The sequence below is a fragment of the Pipistrellus hanaki genome (assembly GCF_964339955.1).
Source record: "Pipistrellus hanaki genome assembly, chromosome: 1".
Lineage (NCBI taxonomy): Eukaryota > Metazoa > Chordata > Mammalia > Chiroptera > Vespertilionidae > Pipistrellus > Pipistrellus hanaki.
The window spans coordinates 23,032,234-23,054,423 of NC_140503.1; the positions used below are offsets into that span (position 1 = coordinate 23,032,234).

The 22,190-nt window shown below is 45.1% G+C and overlaps 1 protein-coding gene across 12 annotated transcripts in view; it reads right to left on the reverse strand.

The window, feature by feature from the left end:
* RGS6 (regulator of G protein signaling 6) overlaps window positions 1-22,190 on the reverse strand; it is a 474,980-nt gene that overhangs the window by 61,400 nt on the left and 391,390 nt on the right. For all 12 annotated transcript variants that reach the window (XM_084892985.1, XM_084892988.1, XM_084892992.1 and 9 more), the window contains exons 8-13: window positions 19,188-19,264; window positions 16,536-16,617; window positions 14,919-14,993; window positions 13,192-13,290; window positions 12,062-12,123; window positions 2,439-2,549 (exon numbers count right to left, since the gene is read on the reverse strand). In XM_084892985.1, the coding sequence (XP_084749111.1) occupies window positions 2,439-2,549; window positions 12,062-12,123; window positions 13,192-13,290; window positions 14,919-14,993; window positions 16,536-16,617; window positions 19,188-19,264 (506 nt within the window). The remainder of the gene's footprint in view (window positions 1-2,438; window positions 2,550-12,061; window positions 12,124-13,191; window positions 13,291-14,918; window positions 14,994-16,535; window positions 16,618-19,187; window positions 19,265-22,190) is intronic.

Consider the following 22,190-nt stretch of genomic DNA (forward strand, 5'->3'; position numbering starts at 1 on the left):
TACTGGCATGTAAAAAAAAAAAAAAAAAAAAAAAATGCTCCAGGTGATTCTAATTTATGGCCCAAACTGAAAGCTAAGTCCTTCAGTCTCCCAAATTGCTGGGTACGTGCAAAGACTTATGTGCTCTGAACAGGGACCGGCAGGATGAAACATGGACTGGAAATAGCACTTCTCCAATCAACGACCCCTGCAAAACAGGCTGAGCTGCAGAAATTGAGGAGAAATGTGAAAAAACAAATAAACCCCAAAACACATCTGACCGTCAGGGAATCTCATGAGGGGAAACACCACCAATGGAACAGAGAAGGCTAGTAAGTAAAGGGAGCCAAAGAAATGTTAGGAATTCCCAGAAATGAAAAGAGCAGGATTGTCATCACCCCTACCAACACTCAGTAGGAAAAGAAAAACTCAGGAAAGTATGAAATCACAGAGTGGACATAATTGAAAACAAAACGTGACTCTGAAGAGTGAGTCAAGGAATTCTATTCTTGAAGAGAGAATAACAAGGGTAATAGAGAAAAGATAAGAATAGCTGCTCCATCGAGAGGCCCAGAATTCCTACAAAAAGATTTCCTGAAAAGAGAGGACAGAATGGAAAAAAGAGTACCAGTGATTTAAAAAATGGAAAAAAAGAACACCAACCTGTTAAAAAGATTTAAGTTCATGGATAAGATTAAAGGGAACAGTCTAGGGCTGTGGTTGGCAAACTGTGGCTCTTGAGCCACATGTGGTTCTTTGGCCCTTTGAGTGTGGCTCTTCCACAAAATACCATAGCCTGGGCTAGTCTATTTTGAAGAAGTGGGATTAGAAGAAATTTAAGTTTAAAAAGCTTGGCTCTCAAAAGTAATTTCAATTGTTGTACTATTGATATTTGGCTCTGCTGACTAATGAGTTTGCCGACCACTGGTCCAGGACATGTTTATTTATTTAAAAGGCAGGTCCAAAGAACTTCAAATGTATTTATGTTCCAACAAGTTAGTAGCTACTGAAAGTACATATAAGTTGGAAGAACAATGAATACATTTGCTTCGTTCTTATATAAACACATGTGCGTTGTTGAGCACTGCACATCTTCTCAAACTTTGGAGTCAGATTGGACCTCACCACCCTCATTTCCTGCTCCATGTTGATTTTTGTACAGCGCTTGCTTTTTATTACAGCCAACTGCTCTGAAAACCCAGATTTGCAAACCCTAGAGGGAATGGAATGGGCTCTAATGTTGAAAACAGTGAACAACTTTAACAACCTTAACTAATAGTTGATGCAGCATCTGACATCTGTGACACGTCATTTTGTTTCCCGCAGGGGCTCAGAATACACTGATGCAGTTTGGGAACCACGGCATTAGACAATAAACAAAGTTCTTTCTAGAAAATAACATGGGTTGGAGGAAGAGAGATTTTCTTTATTGTGTATGTCTGACTAGTTTAAGCACACACACACACACATATATATATATATATATATATATATATATATATATATATATATATATATATATATTAGGCTAATATGCAAAGTGTCCCCTTGGGAGTTTGACCGGGAGAATGGGTGTTTGACTGCTTGCTATGATGTGCACTGATCACCAGGGGGTGGCATAGAACATGACAAGTGACCAGTAGCAGAGGTGGGACACTGAGGGAGTGAGGGAAAGAAGAGGCAGGGAACCTGATCAACCCTGATCACTGGCCAGGCCTAGGGACTCTACCTGTGCATGAATTTCATGCACTGGGCTTCTAGTTTTATAATAAACACCCATGACTCATTACCTTTTATAAGTTTTTTCCATTTTAAGAATCCAGAAACTGAACAAGAGTGGAAGCAAATGACAGAGATATAAAGAAATGAGGAACAGGGGCTGAGGGTGCCCAGGCATCCACACCAGATCTGTCCAGGTCTCTCCTTTTGCAACTGTGGACATGGGCCAAGTCCCTCTGGGCTTCAGCTCCTCAGCCATTAAGCAAACACACTAGCTTTCCTCAGGAGTGAGAAGCTACTGGATGGAGTCACTCCTGTCAGGTACTCCACAGAAACAATGGTGAAAACCACAGCTTGAAGCCCTCTGCCTGGGGTTCAATCCTCATTCTGCCACCTGCTTGCTATGTGACCTTGAGCAAGTTCACTAACTCCTCTGTGCCTCAGTTTCCTCATCTATGCAATGGTGAAAATAGTAATGTTTACTTGTGGGATTCCATGTAAGACACTTAGTATATTATTACTGTTGCTGCTGACTAATATATATATGCCTTCCTCTGGCATGGTCAGAGGGAAGGCACAAAGGATCCATGTACAAGCCAAGCTATAAGGAGAGAGAAACCACTTGGTGGTGAGGTTCTTGAGGTTTCTATTCAAGTGATAAATCTCATAACCTCACACATTTTCCCACATCTCTCTCATTCCCAAACATTAAAACTTTTTTTTTTTTTTTTTTTTTTTACCTCATCTCTATGTCCCATAAAGTGACATCGTCACTGATCCAGGGATTGGACGGCTCGGCTGGTGTTATCATAGGATCGTATTCCACATACTGTTCCGTGTAAGCAATTAAGCTGCAGGAGGGAAGCAGAGCAGAGAACACCATTGAGTTCCTGTAAAAACTTTTATTCTGTTTTACACAAACATTGTATCAATCTCAATATAATTCCACATTAAAGGGAAAAAATTACCACCCTCCCACTTTGGACAAATTGAACTGTTTTCCTTTGCCCTCACGTGCTGCGGAGCTAACTAGCATATTCCTTTTTTCAAGTGTCCCTACCAATCTCTAAAACATTCAGTAATCATTTCCCCATATCTTAATCAATGCGCTGTCTCCCTGTCACCAGAGTTTTGAGTCCTCTTGCTCCAACCTGGACTGTTTGCCCTGTAGGTTCCAGGCAAAATCATCATCCTGGGGCCTCCTTCACCCTGTATTGAAGCCCTTGTTTCCTGGGTCCCAGGTCTGTCGGTTCTCCTCCCTGGTCATGTGGAAGCACCTCCTTTTGCTTTATCTCGATACTTGACTGATAGCGCTGGACATGGAGCCCAGAGTTAGAAATCATTTTCTTTCAGAGTTCTGAAGGCTTTGCTCACATTTCTATTTATTTGTTTTGGCGTTCAGTGCTACTATTGAGAAGTCTGGATCCATTTGGATTCTAAACAGTTTCCTTTCTCTCTGGAAACTTAGGATCTTCTCCTTTTTGCTGTAGTCCTCTGAAATTTCACCATGGCCCTTGCTGACTGTTTTTCTTCACTGTGCTGGGTACAATGCACAATATATTTCTCATAAGTGTTATTTTATTTATTTTTTGCTAATGTCATACCATTTATTTTTCTGTTCTATAATTCTTTTTTTAAAATATATATTTTATTGATTTTTTACAGAGAGGAAGGGAGAGGGGTAGAGAGCCAGAAACATCGATGATAGAGAAATAACGACCAGCTGCCTCCTGCACACCCCCTACTGGGGATGTGCCTGCAACCAATGTACATGCCCTTGACCGGAATCGAACCTGGGACCTTTCAGTCTGCAGACCGATGCTCTATCCACTGAGCCAAACCGGTTTCGGCTGTTCTTAATTCTTTAAAAACATTTTTTTTATTGATGTGAGGAATATTTTCAATCAGCTGCCTCCTGCACACCCCCTACTAGGGTCTGAGTACATGACCCAGGCATATGCCCTGACCAGGGAATTGAACCAGCAACCTCTTGGTTCATGGGTTGATATTCACACTGGCTGGGCTGTATAATTCTTTTTAGTTAAATGTCGGACATTTGAATTGATTGATAATCTAATTTTCCCTCCCATTTTTCATTTTTTTTTTGTCTTTTTGTTTGACAAAAGACCTGATGTAGTTCCAATTTTTTCCTTTCTTTATTTTAATTTGAGCTACTATTTTCTTAAGTTTCCAGAGTTCACTCTTGTTTATCATAGTATCTGGTTCTTATTTTATGGGTGGAATATCTTCTCATATGTCTGGAATATTAATACTATAATTTTATTTTCAGTTTCTTCAATAGTTTTTGGTTCCTCTGGGTCCCTTTTTTGTTTGATTACACTCCTTCTCACATAGGGGTTTTTCTTGAGCATCTGGAAACCTCTGGACATCCATTTGTCCTTAAGTGTGAGGCACTGAAACCTGCTTGGAGGCTCAGTGTGTATGTGGACAGGACCTGCCTACTGATGGGCTTCATGCTTGGGTCACTGGGCAGCTTGCCACTCTTTTCACTGGAGCTCCAACAAGGGATCTGGCGTCTGTCTTCTGGGGACACCCATTTTTCTCTAAAACAGGGGTAGGCCAACTTTTTCTGGAAGACCCTGATAATAAATATTTTAGGCTTTGTGGGGCAGATGGTGTTTGCTGCAACAACTACTCAGCTCTTTTTGTAGCCTTTATTTTTAAGGGAGAGAAAGGGAGAGGACACACACACACACACACACACACACACACACACACATTGATGTGACTAAAATATTAATCTGCTGCCTTCTAGGCATGTGCCCTGCCGGGGAATCAAACCAGCAAGCTTTAAATGAATGCATGTGACTCTTTTCCAATGAAACTGTATTTGCAAAACCAGGGAGTGGAGTGGATTTGGCCCACAGGTTGTAGTTTGCCAGTCTCTTGACTGTGGGCGTATACATCCGGCTCTTGGAGGGCTAAAAGCAGGACAGGGGAGGGTTCGAGAGTCTCATAGACCTTTTATTAATTGTCCTGTAATCAACTGTCTCTCTATGATGTGATATGACTTGAGCTGATGTGGCTCAGTTTCTCCAAAGAATAAACTGCCATCCCCTGGTGGGCAGGGATCTAGCAATGCAAAGGCTCCAGAGACAGGCTTTACCCATCCTGATGGGTCAGCCCTCCGCCTCATTCTTGCTTTCCATTGTCCTTGTGCCTTTAAGAGCAAGGCCACATTCTGTTGGGCAAACTGGCTCACTTTGTAATAAAAGTCACACCCCTAATACACAGGTAGGTTATAATGGTCTTCACTTGGTCCCTGTACACTTGAAAAATTAAATTTAGAAATATTTCAGGCATACAGAAAGTCATAAAAGTAAAGTTAAAAAAAGGTATAAAAAGGTAAAAATATCACCTTTGAACTCATCACCCAATTAAAGAAGTAAAATATTACAAATAGAGGAAGAGTCTCGAGGTTATTAATGCTCCCCAATTCCTTAGATTTTTAGTCTTCAACAAATTGGCTGAAACCATTAATTCAATGATTTGTTGACTTTGAGTTCATGCCATTTTTATTCATTCATTGAAATGTTGCTTTTGGGGAGAGAGAGAAGAGAAACATATGTCTACAATATTGTCTTGAATTTATTATGATTTATATAATAATTTCCTTTACAGTAGACACAGACCTTTAATTTCTTTAGTATATATAGTGCTGTAGCAACACACCATTATCCACAGTGGGTTTTCCATTTTCTGGGTTATTGAGAATTGACATTCACCAGTAGAATTATTTGTGCCAAAAGGTATGGATCTTTTTATGCTTATTGATCCATGTAGGGGCCAAAAACTTTTTCTAAGCCCTGCCAACTCGAGTTTTCTCTACAATGGGCAATTCAGTGAGGGATGGCTTAAAGTGATTAGTCAATGGTAAAGGAGGCATGGATGTAAAGCACCATGGAAGAGTGACCATCATTACTATTTTTTAAAAGATATATTTTTGTTGATTTTAGAGGGGTAGGGAGAGAGAGAGATAGAAACACCAATGATGAGAGAATCATTGGTTGGCTATCTCCTGCACACCCCCCAGTGCAGATTGAGCCTGCAACCTAGGCATGTGCCCTTGATCTGAATCAAACCCAGGAGCCTTCAGTCCACAGGCCTACACCTTTATCCAATGAGCCAAACAGGCTAGGACCATCATTTCTATTTTGGAAACATAATGAAAATGTACTGAAACACCCATTGGAAAATCAGGGCCTCTGAATGTAAAGGAGCCTGGGAACCACATGTGGAAAGGGGTGAACAGGAGTGTATATTAGCACCCCTTTCGCTATGTGCAGTTTCTGAATGATGATGCACAAACGGAAACCGTACAGGAAGAGGGTCTGAGTAGAAAGGGAAGTGAAAAGTAGAGCAGCATGGCAGAGAGTGAAAAAGAAAGCATCAGTTCATTTACCTAATGTGTTTTTCAAGGTGCAGGAGGTGGGGGAGGGAGAGACTATAAAGAGAGAATTCCTTAATTGCAGGTCACTCTGAGAAAATATAATCAATAGGGAATCTCAGAATGAGTGGAGTGGAGGGGATGTGAAGGTGAATTTAGCCCCTGGGAAAGGAGAGCATATGCCAGGCCAGGCACTGCAGCCCTTCTAGGTCATGATCTGAATACAACCACCTGGCTGTATGTTACCTCTCACCCTTCCTTTTCTGACACCTAAGATGGGCTGGAAGCAAAGAGAAACAAGGACCCCACAGTGTCTGGAATCACATAAAAGCCAAGTTGTAATGACCTCTTTGGCTCCTTTTTTTCCTGCCCCAAAACTATCATTAGACATTAAGTTCACTAGTTGGTATCACTCTAGCAGGTTTTTAATACACCCTAAGGGAATGCAGCCCCTTGCTATCTTATCTCATTTTATTAATTACACTTAGCGATTACAAAGGGGCAGGAGGCAGAGGAGCAACCAGCATCCAATTTCAGGGAACAGTAGCGATCTGGAGATGGGCAAGGTGATGATAAAAAATCAATTCAGCCATAGGCTGCGATGCACAAATGGCTCCAGGGTAGGGCAAGAACGAGCCAAGCCCAAGAGTGGATCTACAAGGTCACAGCTTGATATGTCTGTGGGTGGCAGCGTGGTGGTTTGACTCCTGCAGTGACCTGCTCGGTGCCCCGAGAGGTGGGGAGAAGTCTCTGGGGACACCCAGCAAAACACAGAGACTCTCCAGAATATTTGGAACTAAAATGTGGATTTGAGCATTCCCAAAGTTGGTTTGTTGAGTGTGACAAGGCTTAGGTGAATACAAAAGGGGACTCTGAAGAAGAGTAAGACCTCCTTTACTCGGCAACTTAAACTGTTGAAAGAACATAGGCGAGATAAGTGACCAGAAGGGCCTCTTTCTACAATGAAACACTCTATGCTTTGAGGCTTCGAAAGAAGACATCTCTCAGAGAAAATTCTTGCATCAGGACCAAGGCTAAGGAACTTAGTTATTTGATTTCCTTAGTGTGGTATATCAATAAGAAAGAATGAAATCTGTTTTCCTAACCCTTGAATCTGGTCTGGGCTTGTGACTTGTTTTAGCTCCGTGGTCGGCAAACTTTGGCACACATGAGGCTCTTTGGCCTCTTGAGTGTGGTTCTTCCACAAAATACCACGGCCTGGGCGAGTCGATTTTGAAGAACTGGCGTTAGAAGAAGTTTAAGTTTAAAAACTTTGTCTCTCAAAAGAAATTTCAATTGTTGTACTGTTGATATTTGGCTCTGTTGACTAAAGAGTTTGCCAACCACTGTTTTAGCCAAAAGAATGCAGCACACTCTCAAGAGGCTAGATGCTTCTGCTCTCTCTCATGGAATCCTGCTATCTGAATATGAACAAGGTCAGATTAGCCTGCTGGAGGATGAGGCCATGTGAGGAGACCCCAGTAGTCCCAGCTGAAGACATTGTGTGTGTGTGTGTATGTGTGAGTTTTGGTCATCTATTTTTCTTTTAAAAAATCTTTATTATTGAAAGTATTACATATGTCCCCCTTTTTTTCTCCTATTGACCCCTTATAGCCTGCTCTTGCTCTCTGCCCCAGGCCTCCACCACCCTATTCTCTATGTCCATTGGCTATGCATATATGAATACAAGCTCTTTGGTTGGCCTCTTCCCACCTATCTATCCACCCCTGCCTTCCCTCTGAAATTCAACAATCTGTTCCATGCTTTTATGTCTCTGGATCTATTTTGCTCAACAGTTTATTTTGTTAAGACCATTCTTAATCAACTGAAATCAAAAGTGTGAGAGAGCGCAGTCAAGGTCACTGAGCTGCCCACACATACACACTTACACCAGGAGGAGATCATTGGTGCCTAACAGAGGCAGTTAGCCCACAGACACATGAGCAGCAGTAAATTGCCTGTTGTTTGAAGCCACTATGTTTTTGAGGTGATTTGTTACACAGCAACAGCTAACAGGTAGACCTGGTTTGTTATGGATTGGAAATGGGAATTGGTAAGGGAGGAGGAAGGAGTACTGGAGACAAGTATGTTGACAGGAACAAGAAAACAAACCAACCACTAAAAAGCAGAAACAGAGACTCAAAGCATATAATGGCCAGGGGCTGTTTAGGAAAAAGAAAGCAGCTGCTGGCACTTTCTGAGACTGACCACTGACGGACTTTTCAAGTATATATAAGAACATGGAATCTGAAATGTGTGTCCTTTTTTAAGAAGGCAAAGGTATGAACCATATTGAAGACAGTCTCATTTAAAATTGTTAAAACAAAAAGGTGAAGGTGTTAGGCATCATTTATCCAGAGAATTCATTTGTATGTGCAGGGACTGTACTTTCCGAAGCAAAAAAATTAGGTACCATCTTGGACTGACTTTTGTACAGTTGCCAGGAGTAAAAGGCAGCCTAGGACATCTGGTTTGGTTGCCACGATGTTGGCGTTTCAGGCACAGTCAACCACTCATGGGGACAATGGGACGATAGCTGAACCTGAGATGACCTGAGAAAACCTGTGCAGAAGAGCCAGCCTCTTCATGCAGGGCCCCACCCTCCCGAAGGTATCCGTTATTGGTGCCTTAGGAGGCAGCCCAGGGGGACAGACTTGTGGACGGCAGGGACAGCCTTAGGCACTACGCAGGGCTCTCTGCTTAGGAGCGGGAGAAGCAAGAGGGAGGGAGGAACTACATCAGCACAAAACGGCCACCTGCAGGGCCAGCCTCACTCCTTGGCCTGCCCTGTTGGTTCCTCTGAACACCACACCACACATTCCATCTCATGAACTTGAGTTGGCTCCTTTCCAAAGCACCGTCTAGCACACACTGGAAAATAACAATAATCACTCACATTCACTGTATGTGTACCAAGTGCCAAGGCCTGGACCTAGCTCACACCATGGATTCACTCATTAACCTTATACATGAAGTACTACTGCTCTCTCCCCTTTAAAGACACAGGATCCAAACCCAGTGGCTGGCTCTACCTCCCCCTCTTCCCCCACATTGTTCTGTTTTGCCCTTCGGTTTGCAAAGTTCCCCTTATTCCCTCCCTTCCTGGCCTGGCTGCACCCTTTGACCCAGCCTTGACTCCCGGCCTTTTAGAACTGGACTTTCACCATCACCACCCCTCCACCTCCCCCAACATCAGCGCTCAGGGAACTAAGTGAAAAAATAGGCCACCTGTTCTCAGGGGGAAGAGGGCCTTTGCCTGGTGGCTTCTGGCTAATCAGCAAGGCTCATGGGGAGCAGGCCCGGGAGAGCAGATCTCGTGGGATGTGCGCGCCCACCTGAGATAGCTCAGTTTTCACCTGTTGTGAGCCAGCAGGCGCACCCAAGGCCAGCTGCCAGCACCGCCCCCTGCCTCCCACCTCTGGGCTCCAGGCAGCTTTATCTCGTGCTAACACCCGCTCCTCTCCCTCCTCCTCACTATCTGGGAGTTTCCTTGTGGCTCTAATGAAAAACCCTTGTGTCACATTGAAAAGTTGCCAGTTATTGCTGCTGGGAATAAAATCCAGTCTCTGCTGGGCGGAAACACGGGAGTGGCTGGCTGGAATAATCTCTTCAAGGTGAGCGGCCTCTCTGGCAGAATGAGAGGGCACCAGGTGGGCCCCTCCCCGGCAGCCTGAAAACAAACAAACAGTGGGCCCTGCCAGGCTCCCCTCCCCTGCCCGGCTGTCTCTCTTCCCTCAGCAGCACACCAGCTGAGTGAGAGCCTGCCCCAGGCAGACGGTTCAGGCTCTTTCCTCACCCACAGGCAAGGACAGAGCTGAGAGTCCCTTCTGAGGTGAGCTCTCAGGTCAGTCTGAGTGGTGGACAATGGCTTCACCGAATCCCCAGAGCCCGGTCAGTCCACATGCACATTATTCAAAATGCAGGTTCCTTATAGCTACCTGGAACCACTGAGTCTGAATCCCCAGAGCGAGGGTTTGGGGATCTCCATTGGTCACCCCTCACCCCCACCTGGATCATCGTGCTCAGAACTCCTGGGCCCAAGCAACTGACCCTCAGGAAAGGTGCTCCCCCCCACACTCTCCTGGGGTTGCAGACTGTGAAGGGCCCTGTGAAGGCCAGGCATTGTGAGCACTGACCCTCTCTGCATGCCAGGACCGCCATTCCTGTCCTTGTCCACAAAGAGCCTCCTGTCCTCACACCAAGGAATCGAGGCCGCCCCAGCTGTGCCGCTCGCTCACCAGGACTCACAACCACAGCGAGATGAAAGAAGCAGAGGCAGCGGCCACGGCCACTCCAGCACAATTGTGCGGCCTCTTTCTAAAGCATGTGCATCAGTAATTCTCAGCAGGGTTGATTTTGCCCTCCCAGGGGACTGCAGACATGCTTGGTTGTCACATCCGTGAGGTGGGGTTTGGCATTTAGTGGACATGGGTCAGGAATGCTGCTGAATCCTATACAATAAAAGCCTAATATGCAAATAAACCAAATAGCTGAATGACCAGGTTGGTGGGGGGCAGGACCAGCGAGTGGGTGGCACCAGGCAGAACAAGGCTGGTGCCAGCGGGCAGAGAGAGGGAATGGTGATGGGGGGGGGCAGTGGTGACCAGTGGGGGAGGAATGATGGGGTGTGGGGCCGGCGGGTCACTGGCCTGCCAGCTCCTGACTCGTCTTGTTGGTTGCAGAGGGCGATGGTGGGGGAGGGAGAGTCAGGGCTGGAGCTGCCCCCTGGAGGTCAGTGCATTTCCACAGGAGGATCCTTCTCAGCCACAAGCCAGGCTGATGGCTGGTGAGTGCAGTGGTGGTGGCAGAGCCTCTCCCACCTCACTTCTGAGACAGTGCTAAAGATATCCCCCGAGGGCTCCTGGACTTTGAGAAGGTATAAATTTTCATGCACCGGGCCTCTAGTATCCTATAATGCACATGACAGCCCCCTGCAACGAAGAATCTTCAGCTCAGTCCATCAATAGTGACACTATTGAGAAACCTGGGAGGAATTCAAGATGCCATCAGAGACATGAACTCTGGTCCAGGGTTGTCCCTGGCCAGGTGAAGGCTGAGCACTCATGCAGGTGTTGGGTTTGGGAGTAAGGTGTTCTTAGTCTCAGTTTGTTATTTATCTAGAAGGAAGGGACCACTGGAGAGAGGCTTACAGGTTGACCACACACCCAGGCCCCTGTGTGAGCTGGGCTTAGAGACCCAATTTACTCTGATATCCAGCAAATACCAGGATCCAGCATATGTCCTTGAAGCTTCAGATATTGGCCGTTGCTTTAACCTTAGCCCATAGACAAAAAGATGTTCAGTTTGCCAGCTGCCTGATCAGATTTACTAGATACAGATTCCCCGGGTGGTCTCCCCTCTTCACTGAGAGTTCAAAAACAGACCATTTAGTTGACAAAATTGAGTCTCCGGTGAGTTAACGGAGTGGAACCAGCTCCTGGGGCAGACCAGAGCAAAATGCTGCTGCAGAGCCAGGCTGGAGGTGCCAGTGTGTTCTTTACAGCCGATTCGATGCAGTTCAGTGGTTGATGGTGTGTGGAGGCGGAACGCCTCCCCGTGGTGCAGTCCCCTCCTGTTTGCTCGGCGAGCACACAATCTCTTTCCCCTATAAAGTGAATCTGGGCATTTTACAGCTGAAAAGGGAGCCATTCCGTTTAAATTAATCAAGGGACTGAAGGCCAAGGTGCATTATGCAGCTTTTAAGGATGTTGACCTTGATTGACAAGGTCCCGTGGGCCCCCCTGGAAAGCTTTAGCCACAGAACATTTCTTGACATCACTCAGGGGAGTTGGCCAAATCAGCTGTCCTCACCTGGGCCTGTGGTGTTTCACCCATCACTTAAGGGATGCCTATGGTCTGCCTCTTGGCATGGCACATGCTTATTGGCCATGACCCTGTAACATGTCCCCTTGGTTACATCAGAAGAAAACAGTCATTTCACTGAGGGGCACCTACCTTTCGGCCACTTTGGACATCTTTAAACAATGCCTGTCAATCTGTGCGTTCAAAAACGTTATCTGGGGGAAGACAGAACAGAGGTGTAAGGACCAAACTAGAATTTTTCCCCCCGCTTTCACCCTGGGAATCCAAATCCCGTGTTTCTCTCAAGATCCCAACACCTGCTCTGGATAGACTTCAACCCTCCAGCAACTATTTGCCTTTTTGAGAATTCTTACTGCCATTGGGATTTGCGATTTAGCCCATGTCATACGTTCTCCAGCACTGTGCTGTAGTTTAGGTCTGGATTCCCAAAAGTGATTGCAAACTTAAAGGCAGTAAGTATATGCTTTACAAAGCTTAGCAGCAGCATGGACAGGTAACACACACACCGTGATACCTGGCTGGACTAATCTCCAGTGACCCCCCTATGCACACTTTTATACCCGCATCACCCCATGTGCTCAGCATACTTGACTAGAATCATCCGATAGCTATTTCACATACATCTCTTTCCTCTTCCCCCAGCAATAACAAACTTGTCAAAGGCAGGTACCTAACAGTTACATTCCTCCTTGGGGTTCCCCCACCCTGGAAATAAAGCATAATGTAAGGAGTAGATTCTGAAGTTACTTCATTACCAGTGCACCCCAGAAAGGAGTAATGTATAATAATTAGCCACTGTCTCCTGACTTGGGTTGAGCAGGTAACTCCTCATCATGAAGTAAGAATAACGCTGAAAAGGCTTTGGGAGTGGAGCTTGCTTTTATAAACTTTCCGTCTGTATCACAGAGGTCAGTGGTCCCAGACCAGTGTACTCTGGAAGCACATTGCAATTTTAAGGACCTTGTAATGTGACTCCCTCCCCGCTCCAGCTCCTGTGGGAGACCCAACTATGGCAGTCTCCTTCAGTATTGGGAGGACTCATTTATGTCTTCCTATCAAACTGGAGGAACTTGGTAGAGAATTTCCCTTTTCAAGCTTCCACGAGTTGTTTGCACACAGCACTCAAGGGTTCAAACCACCCACAGCTGGTCTCCACTATGGTTTCCAGGAGCTCAAAGCTCACTCAGCTCTCAGAGATGAACACTGAAAGGTTTCTGAACTGGCCACGTCTCCTCTGGGAGGGCAGGAGGTCATTCATTCACCTGTTTCCGGATGTCCTCTTTTGTCGTTTTCCGGACTGGCTGGCTGGGGATGTGCACAGGGCTTTGGGACTGGGACTCATCTGTCACGCCATACACCGACTAGAGAGGAAGCAAGAAGACAGAGTCACGCAATCTCAGAGCTTAAGAGGAAGTCCAGGGTGAGCTGGCTCAACCACTCCTCCGATGCTCCCAGTCTCCTCTGTGACACCCCAGCAGTGAATGATCAACCTCTGCTTGAATTTCTCCAGGGATGGGAACTCTGTGCCTGAGACAGCCCTGTCCCATCTGTGTGTTACCACTGCTAGAAAGTCCTCCTTTTTATTGAGCTGAAATGGTCTCCTTGCATATCAGGAGATGGTCCTTAGATCATCTGCAAAGAATCGTCTGGGAGTACTCGGTAAGGATACCCATGGACCTACGGAGTCAGCATCTTTGTGGATGGGGCTTGTGAATCTGTACATTTATCAAATGCCCCAGGTGATTCTGAGGCACGAGATAGTTCAAGAGCAAATGCTGAAGATAATGCACAGAGATCCCCTCTAGATTCTCTGAAGACCTGTAGATGACACACCCATCTAGTATAAACCTGAAATAGCAGAGTTTCAGATTTTTTTGTTTTTGAGCTAAGTAGTTTTCTGGACTCAGTTTCTCCACATGCCCACAACTATGGCTGCCTTTTAAGCTGTTCCTTGCATTAGAGACAGAATAAAAACACTCTTTGCATTGGGAAAGAAACAAAACCCCAAAGGGTATACCATGCACAGCTGAAATCAAGAAGGGCTCAAAGAGGGTAGAGGTAGGCTCTGTGAAATTCTGGAATAAAATTCTATGGTAATTAGGGGGCCCTTAAAGATTAAATGAGGGCATTTGACGTTGAACACTATAAAACATGTCACAGTGGGCATCACTATCTCAGTGAACTCTGAAAGGTGTAAGTGGATTCCAGAAGTTGATATATATATATATATGCCATATCACATATATATATATGAAAATGAGAGGATTGATTCTTCTAGGGACACATCTCTAACCTTTTGAAATTAATAGAATGGAGGCCAGACACTTTCTCCCACAATATGGTCCCTGGTGCTGCTGTGAGGGTGGGATGTACCAACTGTGGGGCTGACAGAGTATGGCACCCTTAGGTGCACCATGGTCACTGCCCCTTCAGTATAGTGAACACAAGTGATCATTGGCTCATTCCCAGTTGGGCAAGATGGTGACTGGAGTTTGGATGACCTTGCAATCTATACTAAAAGACTTTCAAAGTACTAAACTCACTTTCAGCAGCGGGGTTTCCATTATACATTTTGTTCCTTTAGTTCCCTTTCCTCCTTCCCCCTCCCCATGGTCAACTGCTGTTTACCCTTAAGACCTCAGCACACTTGAGCTGGCACGGAAGCCCTCGGGAAGCCCTGGTCTGGCGCCCCCTCCTGGCGCTCCTGAGCCATCCTGTACTTCCCCGATGCCCCCCTCCTCCCTCTGTTGTGTGTTGGCTTGTTTTGTCCCCACCAGGCCTGTGGACTTTATCAAGACTTATTTCAGCAGCAAGAAAAGTGCTAAGCACACACCAGCCACTCCACAAATATTTGCCAAATAAATGAATGAAATGGTTTCAAGGGACGAAATGGGGTAGAATTAACAAATAGCAAATTATTGTTTGGACAGTAGCAGAAATGAAAGGGCCATTCACATCAAGAATTTTTAATTCAGCTGAACTCTCGAACCTTTTTAATCTTTTGCGGGTTCTTCAAACGCCGACATTTTCTGATATCCATTTCTGTGGTGTTCACACAGCCTGGCTGAGAAGGAAAAAACAAACAAAAAACAACAACACATCACATACATGACCAAGTGAAACTCACCCAAGTGACACCATCAGAGCCAATCACTCTCTTTCCCTTTACACATAACGCAACATTATCTCCACTTCGCCATTTACAATTTTTTACGAAGATGTAAACGTGTTCCTCCATAGAGTTTTCATCTGAGACATAAAAGCTTATATTATCTCAGGATGATTCATAGAAGGTAGAGTGTTCAGTTTATAAGAGCAAACTTATTACTCAAAGTGACAGGTCGCTTCAGTCAGAGCCCTTGTTATTGCACACATCCAACCAACTAAGTACATGCCAATATCAGGATTTGGAATTATTTCTTTAGTTTTGCTCTTTGCCAGTTTTTAGGAAGGCTGAGAGAGTTTATTCATTTTAGTTCCATTTCATGTGGAAAATGCAGGATTTGTTTGAATAAGATAAGATTAAAAGCACAAGCATCATGGATTTTGTATTTGTGAGTTTGCCTTCTGGCTAAAACTTTTATTTATAACCCCTAAATCAACACTTGTAGTGCACCCATGGCCATTCAGAGACATTTACAGAGCAACAAAAAGTTCGGGTTGTCCAATGTGCATGCTCCTGGCTGAGGTCGAATAAAGTGACATTCAGTCTTCTTGTTTAAACTTTTCATATCCTATATGATAAAGAGCTAATACGCTAATTAGACCTAATAGTAGAATGACTAACTGTCCAGACGACCTTCCTGTGAGGGCCAGCCAGGACTGCAGGGGGCTGCGAGACCTGAGACCCTTGCATGAATTTCGTGTAGCGGATCTATAGTTGTAAATACATGTCCTTTTCTAAGGCTATTTATTGTAACTATTTCTGTGTGGGTTTTTGTTGTTGTTGTATTTTATTGTTTAAAATGGCCCCCAAGTGCTCTGCTGAAATGCTGTCTAGTTCCTGAGTGCAAGAGGCTGTGATGCACCTATGGAGAAAATGTGTTCGATGAGCTTCATCTGGCATGAGAGTCAGTGCTGTTGGCCGTGAGTTCCATGTTGACGAATCAACAATATATAGTAAGGTGTCTTTAAACAGAAGCGTGGAATAAACAAGGTTAGACACTGATCAGTTGATGTAGTGGTCCGATGCAGTGGGTCAGCAATGGCTCAGGGTTCGCTGACTCAGTGTTTGCGGCCCCCTATGGAACAGAACCATGAATAACAGGACCTGGCTGCATTTAAAATAGAATATTCTAAGATTTAGTTGAACCACAGTAAACACGGAAGTTGCTTATTTTGGGTCTGTAAACTTCCTGGGGCCAAAGGTCCCAGGTGGAGTTCCCACAGCTCTCCATTTCCGATTCCATATTTCCATGATTGGATAATTTATAAAAGGTAGAACATTCCAGAAACTTTGCTGAGATTATGTGAATGAGTGGCAAAACATTCCACAAAGCTTAGCAGTGTTCTTAAGAAGGAGACATCTGGTGGCTAAAGATGGTCATTTCTCTCAAGCGAAGGAAGAAAATAAGAAAACTTAGAGAACTGAACAGAGCTTTCTCACCACTGGCCTGTGGACATCCCAGAAGGCCCGCTCTTGACTATCCAAGATTTTCCTTTCTGTCTTGTCCTTTTTCCGGTCAATCCTGAAAGCATAAAGGAAGGAAATCAGAGACTTTTGCATTGTTTCCCCTCATTCGAGGAGCCAAGACCGCACAGGACAATTGGCACCTGCATGGCCTCCGCTCTGTGCAGAGGGATAAAACATGGGTGGACAGTTTCTTCAAGAAAACCCATGAAGTCCACACGTGAGAGAACTAGTTTTAGGTTAGACTGCGAATGTCCACCCACATGTAACAAACATTGTGGGCCTTAGGGGAGCAGGAATGCAACTGTCCCTTCGGAGGATTATGATTTGCATTAAGAACTGAATAAAACTATTGTTACGCTCCCACCCATCCAAGCGGGCACTGTGTACTCAAATCATAGGAGGGAATAACCGAGGCTTGCATTGTTTCATCCTCAAATTGGGAAGTGTGCTGTAGCTTCAGAGTGGGTAGAAATGTCTTCAAAATGCTGCAGTGATGCGTTTTAAGAGCCACTTAAACCAGCTGGCTTTTTAAAGCAGAGTAATAGCCCTGGTGTGTGCCAGCATTCAGAAGGCAAAAACCAGGGGCTTCCACCGGGGAAGCACAAACTGCAAGAGGGAAGTTGCAGGTGACAAAGGCAGATTCTACGTTCCGAAGAGGAACATAGATAAAAGGCTTTAAAATAAAGAAAGAGCCTGTGTTACTTCACAGCATCTCTCTGAGCAGAAAGCAACTCGGAGTAATTGCCCTGTAACTCCTGGTCCTTGGCTCTCGTGGGAGCACTTTAGCTTACTGGACTGAAATAAACCTGTAATCGCCCTGTGATGTTTGTGATAAGGGTTGTGTACTTAAATGGCCCACAATTATAATGCAATCACAGAGTTAATAAAAAAATAATCAAGAAATGCCATATATGTACAAAGTGGCCATCTCCCCTCCTTTTATAACATTCGAAGCTGGGTGATCCTGAATGTACAAGTGAGTGTGCCTCCTTGCTTCCCAGAGGCTTCTGAGAACACAGCTCAATTCAGCCTCCTTCTCACCCACCCTTTCACCCTCTCACCCACCCTCCTGCTTCCTTCCTCCCCAGGGGCCTGGTTCATCCTGCTATAGCTCAGCACCCAGGGTCTGGGCCCCAGGAGGATAGTAGGAGGCTGGAATCCTGGGTGGGAGAAAGGCAGAGGCTGCAGAAGGAGGGTGAGGTCCTGGCTCTGTATTGGCCACTGAACCCAATGACCATACGCATGATCAATGCTCACCCACCAATGACCATGCACATGATCAATGCTCGCCCACAAAGCCCGAGACTTGGCCCTAGGCTAGCGGTGTCGAACTCAATCAGAGAAGGGGCCAAAATCTAAAATCCAGCCTAAATCGCGGGCCGAATGGTTTACTGAACAGTCATAAACTGACAATGTCATAAACTGACAGCGGAGTGCAGTGATGACAGCGAGGTGCGGGCCACATTGCAAGGCCTGGCCGGCAGGATTTGGCCCGCGGGCCTTGTGTTTGACACATGTGCCCTAGGCAATGGGCTGTAACACTGCCCAGGGACTGCAAAGCAGGTCCCCTGCAGACCCCAGAGGGGTCTCTATGTAGGTGCAAATGGTGCCCAGAGAAAAGGGACTTACCTTCTCCCAGCTCAGCATTCCTTTTCTTTCCCTCCTCTGAGTTACCTGTTTTGTGAACCCCTTGGCTAAGCCAGACCACTGCCGGAAAGAACCGGAGGGAAGCCAACCTCAGCACATCCATGTACCAGAAGTAAAAGGATCTGGGCGACGACCATGACTGTGGGCTGGGGGACACTCACTGGCCACTTCTCCTGCTTCCTTAGAGAGGAGGGATTTTCTCCTCTACTTCCCGGGAGGGGAAAAATGTGGGAAAACACTCCAGTTTTCCGCCTTTCATCTCTTGTCCTCCAGGGAGGGAGAGTGACATCTCACTGGAGGATTTGAAAGAAGACACTGAGAAAGCTCAGGTTGGTTCTTTATGAACATCTGTTCTCAGATAATAAGCCAACCGGGCGTGGTTAACTCTGCCCTGGTGAGGGCGCCTACATATGTGCAGCGATGCCAGGATGGGTGACTTTAATTCCGGGCAGAGATCCAAGGCCACTGATCTAAAGTCATGTGGTATCACTAGCTTTTAGCAGTAATAATCTGATACTTTGGACTCCAAGTGTCGAACTTCTGGGCCTTATTTTTTATTGGATCTGGATCTCTGGGGAGGGGGTTGGGGGAGGGGCTACTTGTCGACCTCCCTAAAACTCCACCATATTTTCCTATGAAGACGAAATCTCCACATCTACAGGTAAGATCAGTCTGGGGTTTTCCAGCCTCTGAGCACAGAAGAAGAATTGAAAATCTTTGGGGAATAAATACATCTTTTTATAACCAGAGTTCTAAATTTGGGAGAACACCATTGTCTGCTGGAATAAACACTTGACATTATTTTAGAGTGCCTTGGTAACAGAGACAACCTTGATTTCCACTCAATTGCTCTCATGAGAGATGACAGTGACTGGCCAGCTGTGGAAGGAGACCTCACTCTGGCAATTCCACACCCACACCACCTCCAAACCCCAGAGACGTTCTCTCTTCACAAGGGTCTCTATTAAGTCCACCTACTTTACTTGCGCTTCTGCTTGCATAAAGATGAATTCCCACTTCCTTGCAAAGGCCCTCTGGAGTCTTGCCAAGTTTTCCTAATGAGAAATGAAAATGAATGAGAAGGCATTCATCATCGGAAGTTTGCACATCGACCCCCATGCTTATTACAGGGCAGCCATCTATTTTGGTTTCTCCCAACAAAAGAGTAGGGCTCCGCTCTACATCCACTGGACATGAACCCAATGTGACTTTGCACCAGAGCCCACTATACGGAGCAGAACTATTAATATTCATTTACACACCCATTAAGTCTGAAGTCCCTGTGGCCCACCTGATTCTTCCCTTCTTGTGCGTTTTACAGGAACACAACCCATGCAGCCTTTGTTATAAAGGCTCCTGAAGAGAAGGAGAATGGTTTGTGGCTGTGCATGCAGGGTTTGGGGAAGGGGCAAGGGGATCTTTGCAACCTGCTGGATATCTCTGAGGGCAAAATTAAAGGTTTCTCAAGACTTGTTTCCCAGCAGGGGTCTGGGAAGGGGGTAGGAAAGATGAACCCAGACTTGGCATTCATGTCTTTGAAAGTCCAAATTCAATAGTGCAGAAAAAGGAGTCTATGTTTGTGATATAGTCTATGTTCATAAAGGAAAACCCCAAAAACAGAAAGAAATGGCATCCAGGGCTGCCTTTTAGAGGAAGAGGGGGGAAGCCCCTTTTCTAAGTCTCTAGACTTACCTAGTGGCACAATAGGACAGTGGGGAGGGTGTTTGACAGGTCCCCTAATGACCTGCCTAATTCTGATGGAATGCAAGGCTGGAGCCCACATTATGCTGTGTGTTTTCCTAGAGCTCATGCCAACACTAATTTATTACTCTCATCAGTGGGTTATTAATATAAAAGGGGCCTCAGTTGAAGATCAACACACATAAACTCAGTTATTAGTAAGGCTTGGTGAACAAGCACCTCAACAAAACTATCCTTTTTGATTTTTCCATTGTTTATAGGAAGCAATGGTAATGCATCAAAGTCAGTCAATCGGAGAGTAATTATATAAATTATGATACAGTCATACCATGGAATATTAGGCAGCTATTAAAATGACAATGTAGATTATTATTACTGACATGAAAAGATCCCCAACATACTTACAGTATTAGACGGGGAGAGAAGCAGCTTACACAATAATGTTTATGGTGTGATCCAAGTATTTTTGTAAAGAAAAAATGTGTGTACAGAAAAAGCTTTGGGGAGAAGGACTGCAGGTTATTTTTTCTCTCCTTTCTTTGCTGCTTGAATTTTTGTTTTTACGAAGGGCATATGTAATAACAAAATTACTGTATTGTGAAAACAACATACTTTTTTTTTTTTTTTTTTAAAGTTTCTAACCACTTCTAGGGAGAACTTCAACCTGAAAGAACATTTTAATGGCATATTCTTCACAAATACCAAAGTAGAACATTATATGGCAAGAGAAGTGGACACTGAATAGAACCCACCAGGAGTTGATACTATCTTGTTCCTGTTTAGGACCTTTTCTACTACATGGGAAATCCAGGGAAGAGGGACAGAAGATGGAGGGGCCTCATGCTCCTGCAGTCTGGGTCTTGTTAGGGAAGGGATGTAGTCATGTGGAGGTTGAAGCACTTCGCGCGGGGTGCACACAGGGTAAGATAGCAGTCTTCTCAAAGAGGGGTGACCGCAGGCGCAGGAGGGCAGATTCGGACAGAAACTGGGTGCCTAGAGAGCTCAGCTCCACAGAATAGCCATGCCAGGGTTTGCTTGGGAAGATCATAATATCTCAACATAGTTCTCTTTAGTGGTTCCCACTGGTAAGTAAACGTTAGCCGGGTTCTGAGGCTCTGTGTAAACCCCTGCAATTCGTCCTCTCCCACTATTTCCCCCTCCCCCATGCACAGATCCAGTGGGATCAAAGGGGGTGAAATCACACACAGGTCCTGTGACGCCGATGGCAAGCATATTCCCCTTGAGAGGTGGAGAGGGGAGCGATGGCTCCATAGTTGGTCTGCTTGGGCACAGGTACTCGAAAGTGACAGATCTGGCAGAGTGGGTCATCGGGCTTGTTTTGGAAGACCGAGGCAGCAAAAGCGGGAGAGGCATTTGGAGCGTGGGTGGATCTGAGGATGCTGTCAGTGCTGGATTATCTAGGGAATGGTGCTCCACTGCCTTTCATGCTGCCCCTCCTCCTAGCTGCTGGCCCCTTAGTTATTTTGTGGCTCAGCAGCACCTCCTCTGGGCGATTCATGGAAATTTAGCCTATTTGCCCCATTCTCAGTCACTCATATAAAATTTGGTTTGGAGGAAAGATTCTGTCATTGAAAACTAAAAACATTAAAAAAATTATTTGTGAATCTCAAGTTCTCTTGAGATTGGCTCTGTTAGGTGGGGGTGGATATGAGTGTGCTGTGGGGCCTCCAGTTCTTGTAGGGAATCACTTGTTGGGAAGAAGGTGGAGTGGGAGGCTGTTGGGAAGGTATATACTTCAAGTGACATACACCTATCTTCTCTTCTGGAATAAATTTGGTCTTAGATTCTGCATCTACTGCCAAGCAAAGGTGACTTGGAGGTATAAAGATGCAATTAAAAATATCATATATTAAAATTAAAAATTATTATATATTAAATCAATTTTTCCTTTTTGGTGCACAGTTTCATGAATTTTAACACATGTGTAGATTCATGTAACCACCATCACAATCAGGACACAGAATAGTCCCGTCTCTCTGCCAAGTTCCCTCACGCTCTTCAGAGCCACAATCTACCTCCACTCAAAACTCATGGCAACCACTGATCTGTATTTTCCCTCATGATAGTTTTGTATTTAAAAGAATGCCACATAGATGGAATAATACAGTTTGTAATCTTTTGAGATTGTATTCTTTCACTTAGAATCATGTCTTTGGTACTCATCCAAGTGGTTCCTTGTATTGCCAGTTTAATATTAGTAGTATTATACTGTATGGATGTACCAGGGTTTATTTAACTATTCACTTGTTAAAATGCACT